General features: G+C 36.9%; 1 protein-coding gene across 6 annotated transcripts in view; it reads left to right on the top strand.

Annotated features, from left to right (window-relative positions):
• Positions 1-17,861, top strand: part of PRKG1 (protein kinase cGMP-dependent 1) — a 1,340,863-nt gene that overhangs the window by 1,271,309 nt on the left and 51,693 nt on the right. For all 6 annotated transcript variants that reach the window (XM_043924973.1, XM_043924972.1, XM_043924975.1 and 3 more), the window contains one exon: positions 13,409-13,505. In XM_043924973.1, coding sequence (XP_043780908.1) covers positions 13,409-13,505 — 97 coding nt within the window. The remainder of the gene's footprint in view (positions 1-13,408; positions 13,506-17,861) is intronic.

Below are 17,861 nucleotides of genomic sequence, written 5' to 3'. Positions count from 1 at the left end.
TATATATATATATATATATATATATATGTAATAGTTGCAATTATAACAAATTTGGCTATCTGGTTTTATAGCTTGCAGAAAACAAGTGTGTCTGGATTGGAAATGGGAGGTAAGATGGATAGGCTTCCTGACTATCAACAGATAATACCTAAAAACTGAGCAACTAATTAACAAATGAATACTATAGAAGTTTTATTAAAGTTATCTTAAATAGAGGTAACAGCACACTAGTTCCTAGTATAAAATGATGGTCTGGGGTCATCCTCTGAATGCTCTACTATATTCAATAAATTATGCTTTAAACGGTTTGAAAGAAAGTAATCCATTCTAGAAATATTTATCCCCCATAACAAACAAATGATCTCATTTGTTATGTCACCTAAGAAAGACCTTTATTTAAAAAAAAAAAAAAAAAAGCGACAGAAATCTACATGGTAATTAGAAGGGAGAAGCTATGATAATCATTTTCTAAAAAGATGGTGCTAGATAATTAGATAATTGGGGTCTTACTATTAAAGAAATGGAGAAGGAAATGGCAAACCACTCCAATATCATTGCCTGGAGGATCCCATGGACAGAGGAGCCTGGTGGGCTGCAGTCCAGAGGGTCGCAAAGAGTTGGACATGACTGAGCAACTAACATTATTAAAGAAATAGTCACACTTAGTAGTATGCTTCAAAGATCCAGGGTCTAGAAAGTATCCGCCTTAGATAACTTTCCCCAAAACTTAAACTAATGATTGAAGAGCCTTTTACCTGTCGGTAGATTCTTGATCTGATGCTAGATATAGTCTCATTTGTTATGTCACCTAAGAAAGGTCTTCCTGAACAGATTGTCTAGCAGTACTCTAAACTGTCATATTTAAGATTAGACAGACAGTATAGACTTCTACTCCCTATACATAAACATGTTCTAGACAAACTTGACAAGGCCTCCAAGTGTAATGTTAGCCGCCTGAAACTTAAAGCTGCAGTAATTCTTATTGCTGCTTTTTTTTTTACATCTTTATTTTCTAATTAGCAAGTAATGCTCTAGAAATTAATAATCATGCTTACTGAAACTATTTCAAATCTTGTATCTTACATTAGACATAGATTTGAGCCTTATTTCAGCTTCATACATAGGCTGGAACACAATTTATAGACATGAAAATAGTTAACTTTGTGCAAGTCAAATAACTCAACTTATATCAACATCATCTTGTGGCCCATGCTAGTGACTTGATTCGTCACAGACTTCAGCAAGAAATGCCAGTAGGAATCCAGCTTCTGAAATAGGTATCAATGTAGCAGTGGATGTGTTGGCACCAGAATGTCAGTGTATTAACTTTTTAAAAGACAAAACCCCACAGACTAACTCACACACTCTCCCTATCACCTATTTTCTATTACTTTTCTGAAGTAGTATCTTTATGCAAATAGCATGATAGTATAATTTCATTATTACTGAAATTTCCTTTGCAGTCAGTGAAAATAAGCACTACTAAACATAGATTTCCTCAATTTGTAGTTATTTCTCTCATGTTTTATATATTGTATGTATTTACACTGAGGTTTACATTCCATCTGTTTTTCCTATACCTAGCCACACACCACAAGCCGTATAGAAAGGATGAAGCTCTGATTCCTCAGCTTCCTACTTGGAAGGGAAGAACCCTGTTCCCTGCAGCCCCATCCTATGAATCCCCCAGTTTCCTGCTAGCTCACTTTGCTGGACGCCTGCTCACAGGTGCCAAGACACAGTACAAGTTCCTAAGTTCAGGTCATCAATGTCCTGTTCTGAAGGGGAAGAAGAGAGGTTTTCTGTCCTCTGTCTGCCCTGCTGTCATTTCGGCAAAGTTACAAGAAGGCAAATCAGACAGAATCCAGTCAGACACTGTCTGTTCTTCGAACACAATAAGTGAACATCCAACATCCAGATCGTTAAACCTAGTAGAGAGAGGGAAGTCAAAGTGATGCTCTCATCACAAGTATAGCTTGTTCTCTTGTCAAAAGACCTTGCAAAGCCAGATTAATCCACCAAGACTGTGTGGATTTGGTTAGCTGCTAACTCCTGAGAGAAAATCTAGTAATTTACTCGGAGGAAGAAAAGGAGGTCATAAAAAGAGAATTGAATATAGGGTGTGGCCAAGATGTCAACTCTATACCTGGAAAATCTGTAAGGAAAAGAAAGTCAAATATGGAAAAAAAATATCCTCTATCCTGATGCTGGGAAAGATTGAGGGCAGGAGGAGAAGGGGACGACAGAGGATGAGATGGTTGGATGGCATCACTGACTCAATGGACATGAGTTTGGGTGAACTCCAGGAGTTGGTGATGGACAGCGAGGCCTAGCGTGCTGCGGTTCATGGGGTCACAAAGAGTCAGACATGACTGAGCGACTGACCTGAACTGAACTGAACCTGTTAAGTGGTATAAAGAATAACTATAATAGGCCTAAATGCCCCTCCCAATTTCCTTCATTTCACACTATTATTTATTGACTATAAAAGATAAAAATGATATAGTGCTATTCAATTATATTTATACAAGTGTCAAGTAAGGAGCTTTACTATGTGGTAAGATATATCAAATGCATCATTTTTATTTTAGGTACACAGTCCTGCAACTTCCTATTGAAAGAATTCACTTAGTATCCTATGCAATCTGTTACTATGTAGGTAGTCTTCTTTTGAAACCATTGTGAAAAGCACAAAATATGACCAATATGTGTTAACTCAGGAGTGAAGTTCCATTTACGTGTTATAGCAGGATTTATTTCATTTTAATTACATTTCAATGGAGTATAGTTGCTTTACAATGTGTTTTTACTGTACAGTGAAGTGAGTCAGCTATAGGTATACATGCATCTTCTCTTTTTTGTTTCCTCCCCATTGAGGTCAACACAGAGCACTGAGTAGATTCCCCTGTGCAATGCAGTAGGGTCTCATTAGTTATCTGTTTTATACATAGTAGCAATAGTGTGTATACATCAATCCCAATCTCCCAATTCACCCCACCCACCAGAGCAGTGTTTATCTAAACCAACAGTATAGCTAAAGTGAAATTTGATTAATTCTGGACTTCCATGACAACTGCGGCATGTACTCAGAGAAACAATTACTATAATGACTGTATACCCTCATAAAAAATAGGCAGTGATTTGAGGATAATGAGTTGTTCCACTATTATCTCTCCACTTCTATCATTTGTATAAAATGTATGGAAAGATGCTAGTTTTGCATGTAGTAGCCATCTGTGCTAATCCTAACCAGTGTATTTTATGATGATACTTTTGAATTATTTAGCAGAAACCTCAGCAGTATGGAAATGTAGAATACCTTTATAAAGTTAATTTGTTTTGAGGGGGACACATTTCTAAGGTAAAAATTATGGAGAAGACCATATTGTAATACAGTCCTTTTGTATTTTTTGGTTTCTGTAAGTATGTACTCTGTTAAAAACTACACAGTTATTATCTTAGATGATCAAGGTCTGAGTCATTAGTGATAAATCAGATAGATAGCATATATCCTTGATATGATGTGATGAAAATGGCACTTGACCTCTATGGTCTTCATCCCCTAAAACTTAGAACTTGAGTGAAATCATGAGAAAAACATCAAATAAATCAGAATTGAGAAATATTCTACAAAACACCTGACTGGTACTGCTCAAAACTGTCAACGTCATCATGAACAAGGCAAGTCTGGGAAACTCAGCATAACCAAAGAGAATCTAAGGAGATATAGTAATTAAACGTAATATAGATGGGCTCCTGAAATAGAAAAAGGTCATTAGGTAAAACCCAAGAAAATCTGAACAAAATATGGAAATAAATTTTTTTTAAGCCTCAAACTCTATAGTTTGCTTTATTATTCAGTTCTATTGGCTGCAGCATGGAACAATGCTAGATTTTGCATCTAGATGGCAATGACTTGATAACAAATAGATAACAAATGACTTGATAACAAATAACAAATCCTTCATTTGCTAAATGGATAATCACTGTTACTGAACTACGTGACATGGCAAAATTTTTGCTCAATTTTCTTCTTTTCCACTTAATATTCTCTCTACTAAGAAAAAGACATACAGGCTTTCCCATGTCAAGAATGGGTGTTATTCTCCAAGACCACTTGAGAATTACTGCTTAGAACCATGGATACATTTCCCTGTGATACTTGTACCCTTTGTAATAGATGTCTGTCACATATGTATCAAATTTAATATTAGTAATCCTAATTTACATATGATCATTAGCCTTGATATTAAGAGCTGTATAGACACATCTGTTAACCTTACTTTAAAATACTAATGCCTGGTCCAAAGTCCTACCATTGTATCAAGGTCTGTTTTTAACTCAACCCATAATTCTGATGTGAATCCTGGGTGAGAGGGCATCTCTGGTGAATTACAGTGCTATGGGGAAATGCATTAACAGTTCTATTTTGAACATCAAGACATATCTTGACCAACTGGTGAGTCGGGGGTCTTCTGCCTACTTGTTCCTGAGAGCAAGACCCCCTTAAACAAAAACTTCTGTAACGTTTCTTGAAATGAGAGCTTCAGGAGTCAGGGATTAGAGAGCAGGATTGGTGCACAAAAGAGGCAAAAGAGAAGCTGTGGGAACCAAGACTGTGTGTCAAGTGTGTATTTCCCAGAATGATCAGGCTGCAAGTGAACCTTATAGACCTGTCTAGTACAAACCCTTCATTTTACAGAAATGGGAATGTGTTGCTCAGACTTGGTCCTGGGCCAACTCCTGATCACTTCTCTTCCTATATTCCTAGAGGGCTGGGAGAGTGGCTTCTAGTCATTTTCTTCTTGCCACACACTGACTCTTATTGCCTTCTCTTTCTTTGGCTTGCTGTAACCACAACCACATCCCCAAGCCTCTTGCTCTGAAGTTCATGTAGAATCCTTCAGAAATAAAGGGGAGCCGTGAAAATTGAAGTACATAGCAAAGGTCCTGAATTTAGAAGTAAAAGCTGACCCCTAGTGTTCATTTAAGTCTTACCTAATCCTTCGGTTCCTAGTTCAATCTTCTGACTGATCCCTTGATAAAGATTATAATTAAGACTAATTATGACATTTAACTAAGCTTAAAATTTCTCTTATTTATTTCAACATTTAAACCCCATATAAAAATATGATAAGAAAAGGCAAAAAGCTCTTAATTTGGGGGTAGAAAAGATATTTTTATATTTGAGGAGAAAACTTGGGCTGTCTTAACCCATCCCTTCTCTAGAAATGTCATCTATGGCAAACACTGTCCTCATGGAAATTGGAGGCAAGTTCTGCTGTAGTGAATATTTACTCCGGAGTGGCAAGAGGCAATAAGTGAGGACAGAGATGCTTTCCATAGGCAGAGGGGTTGGAGCAGTGAAGGCAGAATCATTTTTACCTACCTCCTTTCCCTCCAACTTCCTGGCCTTTGCTGTGCCAGTCTGGACCATCCTCGTCCATAAAAGTGAACAGTGAAAGTGAAGTCAGTCATGTCCGACTCTTTGCAAGACTGTAGCCTACCAGGCTTCTCTGTCCATGGGGTTTTCCAGGCCAGAATACTGGAGTGGGTTGCCATTTCCTTCTCCAGGGGATCTTCCCCACCCAGGGATCAAACCCAGGTCTCCCACATTGCAGGCAGATGCTTTACCCTCTGAGCCACCAGAGAAGCCCTAGTCCATAGTCATAAGCAATGAGATTCTGAGGCATAGGAGAGGGAGAAGGAGGGATGTTAATATGCACTGAGACGAGAGAGAACATCCTCAGGTCACTAGTCTTTGATGGCTGTCCACTTACATGAAAGAAATACTATTCTGGCATAAAGTTGGAGACTGCATGCTTCTCTTCTTTGAATACATACATTCAAGTATCTGCATTCTCTAAATAAAACATAATGATTGCTGAATAACTAAATAAATAACTTTATTATGGGCTAGTGACTCTGTTAAAGTACAAACACCAATAAGAAGAAAATCTTTTATTCCTTTCTTGCTAGTTTTTTTCATGGCAATATATATTTACTTTGGCCCTTATTTCATGAAGATTAAAATTCCTTTCAAATTACTATACAGACTCTCTTTAAAAATGGAATAACTAAAAATGCACGATGGTCAATACATTTCAAGCTAACACTGGGTAGCTTGTCACTCATCTTTCACAAATGCAGCTCTAATGTTTGGATATTAAAAACTTCTCTCTTGAGCAGCAGTGTACTTTCATTCTGAGTCCTTTTATTTAACCAGAGCACATGCACCCATAGGCCACATCAAAGAGAAAAAGGCATCAGTGCTCAGACAGGAGTCACATTCTTGATGTTAATGTGTAACAAAATGGCATATTATTCAAATATATTTTATAACTTATATGTTTGCCTTTATTTTGAAAATACCAGAATAAAAAAAAAAAACTGTGATGATAGGATCAGATAGTAAAAAGGGTTATAGATAGTAAGTCAAAATGCCAGTCACTTATGCCTGCATCTCTGTGATTTTGGCTAAGTCACCTACTATCTCTGGACTTAGTTCTTTCATTTTTTTAAAATGTGAAGGTTGGATGAGAGGACCTCCCAGTGGTGTTGATATAGATTTTGAACCATGTTAGTATCTTACTACTTTGAGATAAAAGCATCTTTATAGTTGTCTGATTCTCTATCTTGTTTAAGATGAAATTAAATTTTAGAGAATAAGTGTAAATACTCTACAATGTGAAACATACCCAAGGTTTTTAGTTCTAATTCTTCTAGTGCTTAATTACTGAAATCAATCACTTATCAGCAGCTGGTCTACCCAGTTGCAAAATAGAAGTAAAAATATTTGTTATCCCATTTTCACAGAGAATCAGGAAAGATAAATTAAATGAGAGAAATTTTAGAGTCCTTGGAAGAAAGGTGCTTCCTAAATGCAAAAAAAAAAAAAAAAAATTGCATTACTATCATTCTTATTAGGCAGCAGATATGAGTAATGCAATTTTCCTATGTATTCTTGTTGGCTGTATCTTCTCAAGGGAATGTATTTGAAAAATAAGTAGAACTATTTCATGGCTAGAGTACTTAAAAAAAAAAAAAAAAAAGGCTTTTCTGAAAAAAAAAAAAAAAAAAACAACACAATTTTGAAAGTACAGAAAGCAAACTAATGCTATCTCAAATTCCATGAAGAAGAGATTACACTTTCTGGAGAAAATTGAGATAGTGAAATACTTTATATTCATTAAGTTACTTTTTTTTAATTAATTAATTTATTTATTTTACTTTACAACATTGTATTGGTTTTGCCATACAATGACATGAATCTGCCATGAGTGTACATGTGTTCCCCATCCTGAACCCCCCTTCCACCTCCCTCCCCATCCTGTCCCTCTGGGTCATCCCAGTGCACCAGCCCCGAGCATCCTGTAACATGCATCGAAACTGGACTGGCGATTCGTTTCACATATGATAATTTGCATGTTTCAATGCCATTCTCCCGTATCATCCCGCCCTCACCCTCTCCCACGGAGTCCAAAAGACTGTTCAATACATCTGTGTCAAATTACTTTCAAACGTTTTATTTCTTTAAGTTTTTGCCACTACTGCTAAGAGACAGTGACTATACCTATATGCTTTACAGCCAGACAAATTAAAAATCATTTCTTTTTGTTTAGAAGTACATGAATAGGGTTTCTAATATTTGAAGTCCCCCCCCAAAAAAACTTATAGTAATAATAGATCTTTATAAAAATGTTATTTGAAAGACATTATTTCAACAGGAAATAACTCCCTATTAAACCTTAAAAAATAAAATAGTTAACAGTTTTCTAATGAAGTCAGAAAATTCTGCTTTTAAAGTTAAACAATGTGACTTTCAAATAAAACAATTAATAAGAGATGACTGATGACTTGCTTATAGATTTAAGAAGAACTATCCATTTTTCTTTTAGTGACTAAGCTTATTTAATTCCAAACATGTTAGAATCAAGGGAATAGGACATGTAGTAACTAGGTTCATATTCACAAAATGTTAATGTAGCACAATGAGGTGATAGTCCCAGTAGTTTAAACCCAAATCACATTGTGTTAAATAAGTATTATGGTCCAGTTTTCAATTCTGTTTTCTCTGTATATACAGTTAATGTCTGGCTGAATTTGTATTTACTCTTCAAGATCTAAAAATTAATGCACCAAGTTTTATTAAATCAGGAATTATTACTGCCTAAAATCCTATGTACCAAAGTGTTTATTCAGTAGATGGCCAGCATCATAGCTTGCATGTGTCCTAGACCAGGTATATATTTGTCCTTAAGGCTAACTGTTGAAGAGTTCTTACCTCCTTTAACTATTTTTGTAAATATTTATTTATAGGTATTAATGTTCTTTGATCACATAAAAAGTGAAAGGATTCCTAGGTGTTCATCTGAACATTTAAGTAAGCTAGGGTTCTGACTATATCTATACAACTCCTCCCTATTTACTTAAGTGTATGTTGATACTTTTACAAAGGCCTAAATGCTGAGGAATTCATGACTTGGAAGTACTAAGTCACCGACAGAGCCAGAATCACTAGTCATGAGCTTCTGTTTGTAGGCTAGGATGTGCTCTTGCATTATTTTTAAGTTTAGCATAGATATTGTCTGATTGAATCTCATCTTACCTATTAAAAGTTACAGAGTAAAAAACTTAGTCATAGATCAGAGCTCATGTGTATTTACTGAAACATTTTATAGATTCCCCCAAAGTCTGATAAAACTAAACTCAATAGGAAATAAAAATATACCCAAGAGGAGATAACACAGGCAAGCAGTCATGACTGATCTGCATGTGGGTTAAAATATACTAGGATTCTGTTTGATTTTCCTTGGAAACACTTAAGAGTAGACTTCTGAAACAGATTTAAATTATAGATTTTGCTAGAGTAAATAGGGCCACACTAGCCTTTTGTTTCACTTTCTTTTAGTTACTGGCTTTTATATCCCATCTGTATGTCCCTTTGGATTCTTGGACCTTACTTTCAAAATGCACCTACTATTGTTTGCTTTGTAAATTAACACTGAGCCATTTCTGCTATTGCACTATCAACATGAAGATAAAAGTTTGTTTCATACATTTTATACTGGTTTGTACTTTGTTTTCAATATTAAGAAGAGGTGTTTGCTTCTTAATAATAGTGGTCAGTCATAAAGACTAGAACCCAATTCTGTTATCTTGAAATGATGACAGAGTTGATTCATAGATCTATGGCAACAGCAAGAAAAAATTGTGAATAATAAAGGACATCTGAATCTTTACTCTTGATTTGTGTAAGCTGATGATATTGGAAGAGATGTGGTTTTGGATAGAGAAAGATAGGTTAAGATTATTCTAGTATTATTTTTATTTCTAGACTTTGCATATGTGTCTTGGTCTCATCATTTTACACCTGCAACTTTACATTTTCATTGCTTTTAGAACTTACTTTGGTGTATGAGGAGAAATGAAAAGAGAAGGTGAAAATGCAGGCAACTTTGTTTCTTTCTAGCAGTTCTTACAAGTTCCATATGTCACTATTTAAAGAGTACTCTGTACAGATTAGTGATTGTGGATTCTGATCATCAAAGCACCAGGTGAATCATATTGTCAGGCATGTTTAAGAAATGATATATTATCTATTTCACCCCACACACTTATTCTCTTGTTGTAGTTATTTTCATGTTGTTAACTTATTTTGAGGGTTTATAAGCTCCTTGAAGTCACAGAGTATGTCAGTGTTTGCACTTTTAAGGAAGAGAATCCATTGCTCTCACCCTGTGTTTAAAAAGTTAATGAATACACTTGTATTCATTTGTTCATTCAATACAGTTGACCCTTGAACAATATGAGTGTGAACTGTGAGGATCCACTGATCTGCAGACTTTTTTTCAGTAGTAAATACTACATGATGCACTTGGTTGAACCAGCAGATGTGGAGTTGTAGATACGGGAAAACTGTGGCTATGGAAGGCCCACTATTAATTATACATGAGTTTCTGATTGTTGGAGCGTCAGCACTCCTAACCTTTGCACTGTTCAAGGGTCAACTGTAAATAATAGTATTCTTTTAAAAAATATTTACCTCTAAGTTAAGGAACACTAGAAAATATACTTCATACTTCTTGCTAGATCTTAAGCAAAACCAAACATCAGGAATTGTACGCCCTCTTGTTCAGTTGCTCAGCTGTGCCTGACTTTTTACTCCCCATAGACTGCAGCACACTAGGCCTCCCTGTCCTTCACTAGCTCCCTGAATTTGCTCAAACTCATGTCCATCGAGTCAATGATGCCATCAACCATCTCATCCTCTGTCGTCCCCTTCTCCTCCTGCCCTCAATCTTTCTGAACATCAGGGTCTTTTCCAATGAGCCGGCTCTTTGCATCAGGTGGCCAAAGTATTGGGGTTTCAGCTTCAGTCCTTCCAAGGAATATTCAGGATTGCCTTACTGATATGTATTTATGAGAGGGAACTGTCCCTCTCATAAACACTTTTGCACAGATGGACTTTAGATCTGAGTGAATCTGGGCCTAATTCCTTGGACCTGGTAGGCTGCAGTAGTAAGTAAGCTGTGAACTTGTGCTCCATATTTACGTCCTTTAGACAAAAGATGTTTTATAGGACAAGAGCCATTTGCCTAACCAACTTATTTTGTCTCCTTTGTCATTCAAAATCATCAACTGCAAGGACTGTAAAACATAACTGATGTATTCAAATTATTTTCAAATAATTTCTAAGTAACAAGAAAGAATGAAAATATTCCTCCACGTTATGAGCTGGAGTGGTTAGACACCTAAAGAAGCTAAATCATCTCTAGTTTGACTTTTTTACAAAGGTCTCTTCAGATGGTGATTTCCATGTGAAAAAACAGCTATTTATTCAAAGAGGAAAGGTGTACAGAGTCTCCATGATGAAGAGACTTCCTGAAGAGTAACCTTAAAGAGAAAAAAAAAGACGAAATACTAAGCAACAACGTTTCCTTGCTTGGAAAAGAAAATTCTCTGACACTGTTCTTGTATTCTTTGTCTTCCCCCAAAATCATGACCTGAGGCCAGTAGAAACAGAATGGAGAATTAAGTGCACAATTACCAAATTGCCCCTTCAAAAGGTATTTCACCAACCACTACAAAAAGTCACTCAACTAAAGGAAGTATTTTAAAAATTCACCTAGAAATAATAGCAAAGTAATTAGCAAAGTTCTGCATTCTGTATATGTCTTTCTTTATCAATGTATTTTTTTAAAAACTGTGTTAGCCATTACAAAGCTATTGTTCATTCCTATGGTTCTAGGACAACAGGGGTAGGAGTCAAGACCAAGTGATAAGAGTCCCCAATACTCTTTCCATGAATTCATCACACTCCAGACTCATTGGAAAACTACTGATTTTCTTGGATCAGTTTAATCCAACCCAGAATTCTCTGGCTTCTGGAACCTCCTGAGACTTTCAGAGGGGTTAGCACTATTGTTCTCGACCCTAAACTGTTCATCAGAATCACCCAGAGAGCCATCCAGGGAGCTGTAAAGGTGTATAGATAATGTGATACTTCTTCCAGACACTGCTGATTCACTTGACCTGTGGTGGGACCCCTATTAAGTGCTTTCTAAAAGATGCTCAGCAAATGGCTGAAGATGACTTATTTGGATATTTCCAGACCAATTTTACAGAGCTCAAACATAAGGATGTGGGTAGGGGTGGTGGGCATCTCAAGAGCTGTAAGTAATAACACCATATTGTAAATATATAAAATGGTGTCAGAATAGTCTGAAACAGTTTACTCCCTTAGTATCTGAGATTTCTAAATCCAGCAAGCACATGGGATATTATTCAAAAACAATGTCATTAAGAATTTGACTGCCAGGAAATGCTTGAACACATACAAACTGTCACTGGGTCTGATCCCAACAGATGTCCCTGTTAGACACCTGTTGGAGTGAACTGTGCCACTGACCCTTTAAATGGGATGGAGTTTTAATTTTCCAAAAGCAGGGACCCAGTTGGAATGCTAGAAATGCACATTTGTTGCCTATGTTCCATTCTAGTAAACCATCTCCTGAAGTATTATGTCAATCTCTTGATTGTGTAGTTAATGAGATAAGTCTACAAATAGCATTCAGATTGACTAGCAGTCTTATTTATAGAGGTGTACTGGAAGGAGTTGATTTCCCATAATCAGCTAATAAGGAGAAGCAATGTTATTTTTACCTTCTCATGAGTCTTTCAAGAATTGATGTATGAAAAACCAGAACTGTCCTCATAAACTGGAAACTGTTGAAAGCTCACCTAGAAAGCTATTTCACATTTCTCCCAAGTGGGGAGTCCGAATTTGTGTTTGATTATAATGGAATAGCTAACATGTTAGCACAGCTTAACACCAAGCCTGCCTGTGGATGAGTCTTTCCAAAACCCGACATAAACAAGCTGTGTTAGTATCATTATTTCAGGCACGTTCGTCATGTCTATCTATAGCATACTACTGAATCAGGTACTGCCTGGTTGAAGGTCATGGATTACACATAGCTATTCAAATACTTTATTTTTGAGACAGCTGAATTACTCCCTGACCTGACTTGAGTGAGTGGGAGGATCATCTTTTTGCCTTCCTGCCCTTTCTAAAAATAGTAGGGCCTTTTAACAAGGAGATATTTTAAGCAGCTCATATTCACTTGTCTCATCAGGAGACACTTATTTTGGCCACTTGCATGTGTCCAATTTGCCTGTCCGAAGAGTTAGACTTTTGAAAGCTAGTCTGTGCTCCTCCACACCACTCATATAAGAAACTGGCAAGCCTAAAGACACTGGGATTACTAGCTGAGAGTCAGTGGGTAATCACAAACGAAGGGAAGACACTTTTTAGGAATGTGAATATGCTTCTGAAACCATCCATTTCAGATATTTCCACATCAGTCCTCAGCTTTTTGGATCTGTTTTCCTAAAACCTGGCTGTGACTGCACTCCAGAGACCTCAATGATCTTGCCGCTTTTAATAATTATTAATAGGAGCCACTGCCAGCCTGTGGATAAGGGAACCTAATGAGAAACTGCCATCCAAAACCTGAACGGCAAAAAAAACCCCAAGCAAAACCAAACAATCCAAAACAAAACCAAAAAAGAACAACACAAACAATCTGTGCTCGTAAGAAGACGCGTAGAAAAACACCAAGATGTAACTTTGATTTGATAACTGGATTTATCAGTCACATGACTGGCATGCAGTGGGTACTTTGTATTTTTCTACTTTGAAAAAAACAAGCTCAAATCTAGGTTATTCTGCACAACTGGGACCAAAAAAAAAATTATGAGTGTGAGAAAACGCAGACTCTAAAGGCAAGATGGAATTTAAGCAGGTAAACCCTGTTTCACAGTCATGTCATTCCGGTACAGTTGTACGTGGTACTCGTGTTTGCACCTCTAAGAAATTTCCATTTTTTCGCATCAAAAACTCCAGATATGAAGCTGAAGCTGCTTTCTTCGCCAACCTGAAGCTGTCTGATTTCAACATCATTGACACCCTTGGAGTTGGAGGTTTCGGACGAGTAGAACTGGTAGGTAATCATTCTTTAAATGCTTTTGAAAGTCCTGTCTTCTTTTTTAAATTTTTTTCTCCTAAAGATTCTTTTTTCTTCTCTATCTAATCATTCATTACTCTTGCTCCTAAATCTGTACCAATACTTTCATATCAGCATATCAGAGTTTTCAACAAAGTGAACTATATTATGTACTCATTAAACAAAAAATAAACATCAATTTACTTTTTAGAAAACTTCTTCATAATAAATGAAAGGTAAACACATATACTTAATGAGGAGTCATAAAGCACTTTTTACCCAGCTGACTTTCTATGGTCTTTATTTACTTCCTAAGTTCTGAGCAGTGCTCACTAACTTAATTATGTACTCTGTAATCATAATTAAAATATAAATTTATGTATATATAAATGGAGATGAGGTATATTTACATGTAGTATATACCTATGCATATAACATAATTATTCTCACCACTGCTTTAAAAATTAAGTAAATGGTATAGTTAATCTGTGATTCTGTAGTTATAAGTACCTATTGAGGTTACAGTACATATATATATAACTATTAGATAATATGGTTTGAATATTTTATATATTTCACACACATTTCTATTTTATGTACACACAGAGCTAAGTGTTAAGATGAAGAAGACATTTTGATACAAGTTTATACATTAAACACATTGCATCAGTGTGGAGTAAACCAAATGAAAGCATGTTCTATTGTGTCTGTTTAAAATATAAATTTAAAAACTGACACATTGCAACAAAAACTAGAAAAAAATGTATTCTAGTGGCTGCATTCCAGACTGTGTAGATAAAACCATATTTGAGAATTTGATTAATGTCCACCTCTCCTGAACATGGAGGAGTCCCTGATATTAGACACCAGTACAGTATGTTAGGAGCTCCCTGAGACTGTGTACAGTTCAGTAAATAGTTACTGTTGCCATCAGATGACAGGAGAAATCCCCTTCCATAAAAGCAGTTTGACCCAGTGCTATTTTTTACGTTTGTCCATTTGTGCCGCAGTAGGGATTTTTGAGTTGGATAGGCACAACTATGTTATTTACCTAAATATTAGACAAGAAGTGCTTAGAGACATAAGGTATTGCATTGAACTTGCATTATGCTTCCCTTAACACTGGCTGGAGGTAATACAGTAAAACTGCTTCTGACTTCACTCCTGACTTCATACTGGGCCTCTGGGGATCAAATATTTTCAGTTATAGGAGTAAAAATCAAGTAAGGGCCTAGAGGAAAAAACCTCTTTCTTTTCTGAACCCTGATAAATTAATGCAATCTTAGATTTATTTTTCAAAAATATTGATTTTGTGATGAAATATAACTTCATATAGCTGGTAAAGACTTAATGACAGTGTTATACATGAACATCTTTGCACTGGGGAGTGTTGGGACACAGAGCATAGAACATAATGCTCCTAATCATGAAGTGTTTATTGTCTGGTGTGTTTATTTATATTGTTCTTTGTGTCTAAACCCCTCTCTCTATGAAACAGCATAAAGGACAGAATCTCCTTGATATTAATTTTATGACTGTTATAGTTTCTTCAATATTATTTTTTTAAAGACTTTGTACAACAAAAGCGCTGTTGACCATAAAAATATCAACATTATAATTGTGGTCTCCTAAAAGGTCTGATAACTTCAAACTGGGAGCCTTTGAGTTACCAGTGAGATCTTTTATGAAATATAAGAATTTACTTAGGATTTTTGAACTATTAGAAATCACTTAAAGACACTGAAACCCCTTCAAGCTGCATAATCAAATGCCAAGCTGATAATGGAAAACTTCTAGAAAATTCCCTCAAAAATGTGAGGAGGCACAAACCACCACCCAGCTAAGGAAGGTTTAAAGTGGACAGTTGGTAAGGAACCCATCTGCCAATGCAGGAGACTCAAGAGAGACAAGTTCAATCCCTGGGTCAGGAAGATCCCCTGGAGACGGAAACGGCAACCCACCTCCAGTAATTTTGCTTGGAATATCCCATAGACAGAGGAGCCTGTCCATGGGGCTACAGTTGGCTACAGCCCCCAGAGGGGCTATTGTCCACAGGGTAGCAGGGAGTCAGTCAGGACTGAACACACATACACATCCACACAAAGTAGACATATTAAAGGTACTGCAGTTTAAAAAGAGAAAATTTATATGTATTTGTATGCAAGTGCATGGTTGATACATACCCATTTATAATCTTCACCCCAGGAGGGAAATCGGAAGTAGTTCACCCTTTCTTCTCATGGATATTATATTTCACACTTTTACACAAATGTTTGTAGACTAATAATGGAAATCATATAGGTTATAAGTAGGTATAAGGTATAACTAGTACATCCCAGGTAGAAGGGTATGTCCTCAACCTTTGAAGTGACATCATTTTGTGTGATCTTGCACGTCCCAGAACAAGTGGGATAATCCAACTATCCAAGTTATCTTCACTGTTCAATGTAGACTAGCCATTTCAGTGATCACTATTACCCTAGAATCCACTACCCCAGTTCTTTCCACTTACTAACTATCCTATAATATTAATTACTGGGTATGAAAAATATTCTTCTCTGTGATGATTCATTTTTACATGTATTTGGTGATTCCAAAATTAGGAGCTTGACCTCAACACTTTGACTGCAATTACACATACTGTTGTCATAGCTGATAGGGAATCATGGTGAGGACACTGGTGATCAACCCAGGAGACTGTAGTGTCCCATTAGAGTAGGACTCACACCCTTTATAGGTAGGAGGCAGGTTTAGATAGAGCCCAGTTCTGTTGTGATTACAGAATTTTCCCCTTCACTCCTCTCTGCAAATGGTGCATGTGAGATATTTCTGTTTTTATAGAGTGCTGTTTTTACACAGTATTATCCTTCACATGAACTCATTTTACATATGTATACAGAGTAATGCACATGTTACTGAACCACGAAAGACACTGGGATTCTTGGCCTCCAGAGGAGAAGAATTCAATCTGGGACTAGAGACGAGGCTTGATCGCTCAGAGCTTTTGTGTAATAGAGTTTTATTAAAGTATAAAAGGGATAGAGAAAGCTTCTGACATAGACATCAGAAGGGGGGCAGAAAGAGTGCCCCCTTACTAGTGTTAGCAATGAAGTTATATACTTTTTAACTACTTATTACAGTGAATCAAAAGAAAGTCTGGAGGTTGTAAAGACCTCACTAGACCCACTCCCATAATTTACATTTTAAGATAACAGGATTAGCCAGAAGGTTTTTTCCAGAGACTATCCTCAAGCAGGGTACATTATTGTTATATAAGCCTAAGGAATGTAGAGAGAAAAAAAGTTTGTCCTTTCCTCCTCCTTGAGAAGTCCAGAGCCCTCACTCCTTGGGGACACCCGGACTTCTTATCAACCTGCCTAGGAATTGACTCTCTCATTCCCCCTTTTTCTTTTAGGAGAATTATGTTGCTAAGGGAAAGGGGCATCATTTTCGTTCCATAACTACTTCCTGCTGTTTAGGGGCATGGTCCCTAAATTGTTGAGGCAACATATTCTCCTAACCCTCATATTGAGGGTCTCTGATCCACGGTATCCAAGTAATAGTTGGAGGAGATTGTGGCACTCGTAGGAGCTTGGACAACCGTTTGTAACTTAAAAGCTTTTAGACAGTTAGAAAACCCCATTATACAGTTACAGATGTAAGGCAAAATAGTCATTAAACCAAGTTAAAATCAAAATGAAAAGTCACATTATGTCCATAGTTACATCAGTCCATCTTAGGATTGTTAGATGTCATCACAGAGTTGAAGAAAGTCCTTTCCTTGAAGTGGAGAAACCCACCATGGGAAGTCTTCCACTTGAGGAGGGGAGTGCTCTGCAGACCCAGCAATTAGACCAATTGTAGAATGTGGGGTAGGAATGAGTCAGGACAGGAAGGCGTTGTCTTGAGGGGCAAACGGCAGACTCAGGATGTTTGGAGTCAGCAGCAGTAGACTCACATAGATTATCAGGCCCATCTGAAAAGTACAAAGTCAGAGCATAGAAAGTAAAGACATAAAATGACGTCTGTTAGTTTTTGGTCAGGGTGCCACCTCTTAACTTGGGTATGATGCACCCACGAATCAATTCCTGGAACTTTGACAACTGTGGGAGAAGAAAGAATAACCTGGTAAGGGCCTTCCCAGAGGGGCTCGAGAGATTGGCTCCCAGGTCCCAATATTTTTATCAGGACCTTGGTTCCTGGCTCAAATAGAGGCTTGCTTGACTCAGAAGCTGGGTCAGCAGTCACTTCCTGGAATTCCTTTAATGCCTGTTGAAAAGCTGAGAGCTGAGTTACATAATTAGTTAATTCCACAGCTTTAGGAAAACTTTTCCATTGAGCATTTTCAGGAAT

This window comes from Cervus elaphus, chromosome 15 (genome assembly GCF_910594005.1).
Source record: "Cervus elaphus chromosome 15, mCerEla1.1, whole genome shotgun sequence".
Lineage (NCBI taxonomy): Eukaryota > Metazoa > Chordata > Mammalia > Artiodactyla > Cervidae > Cervus > Cervus elaphus.
Note: the sequence above shows the minus strand (reverse complement) of the source record. Positions and strands in the feature narration are given on the sequence as shown.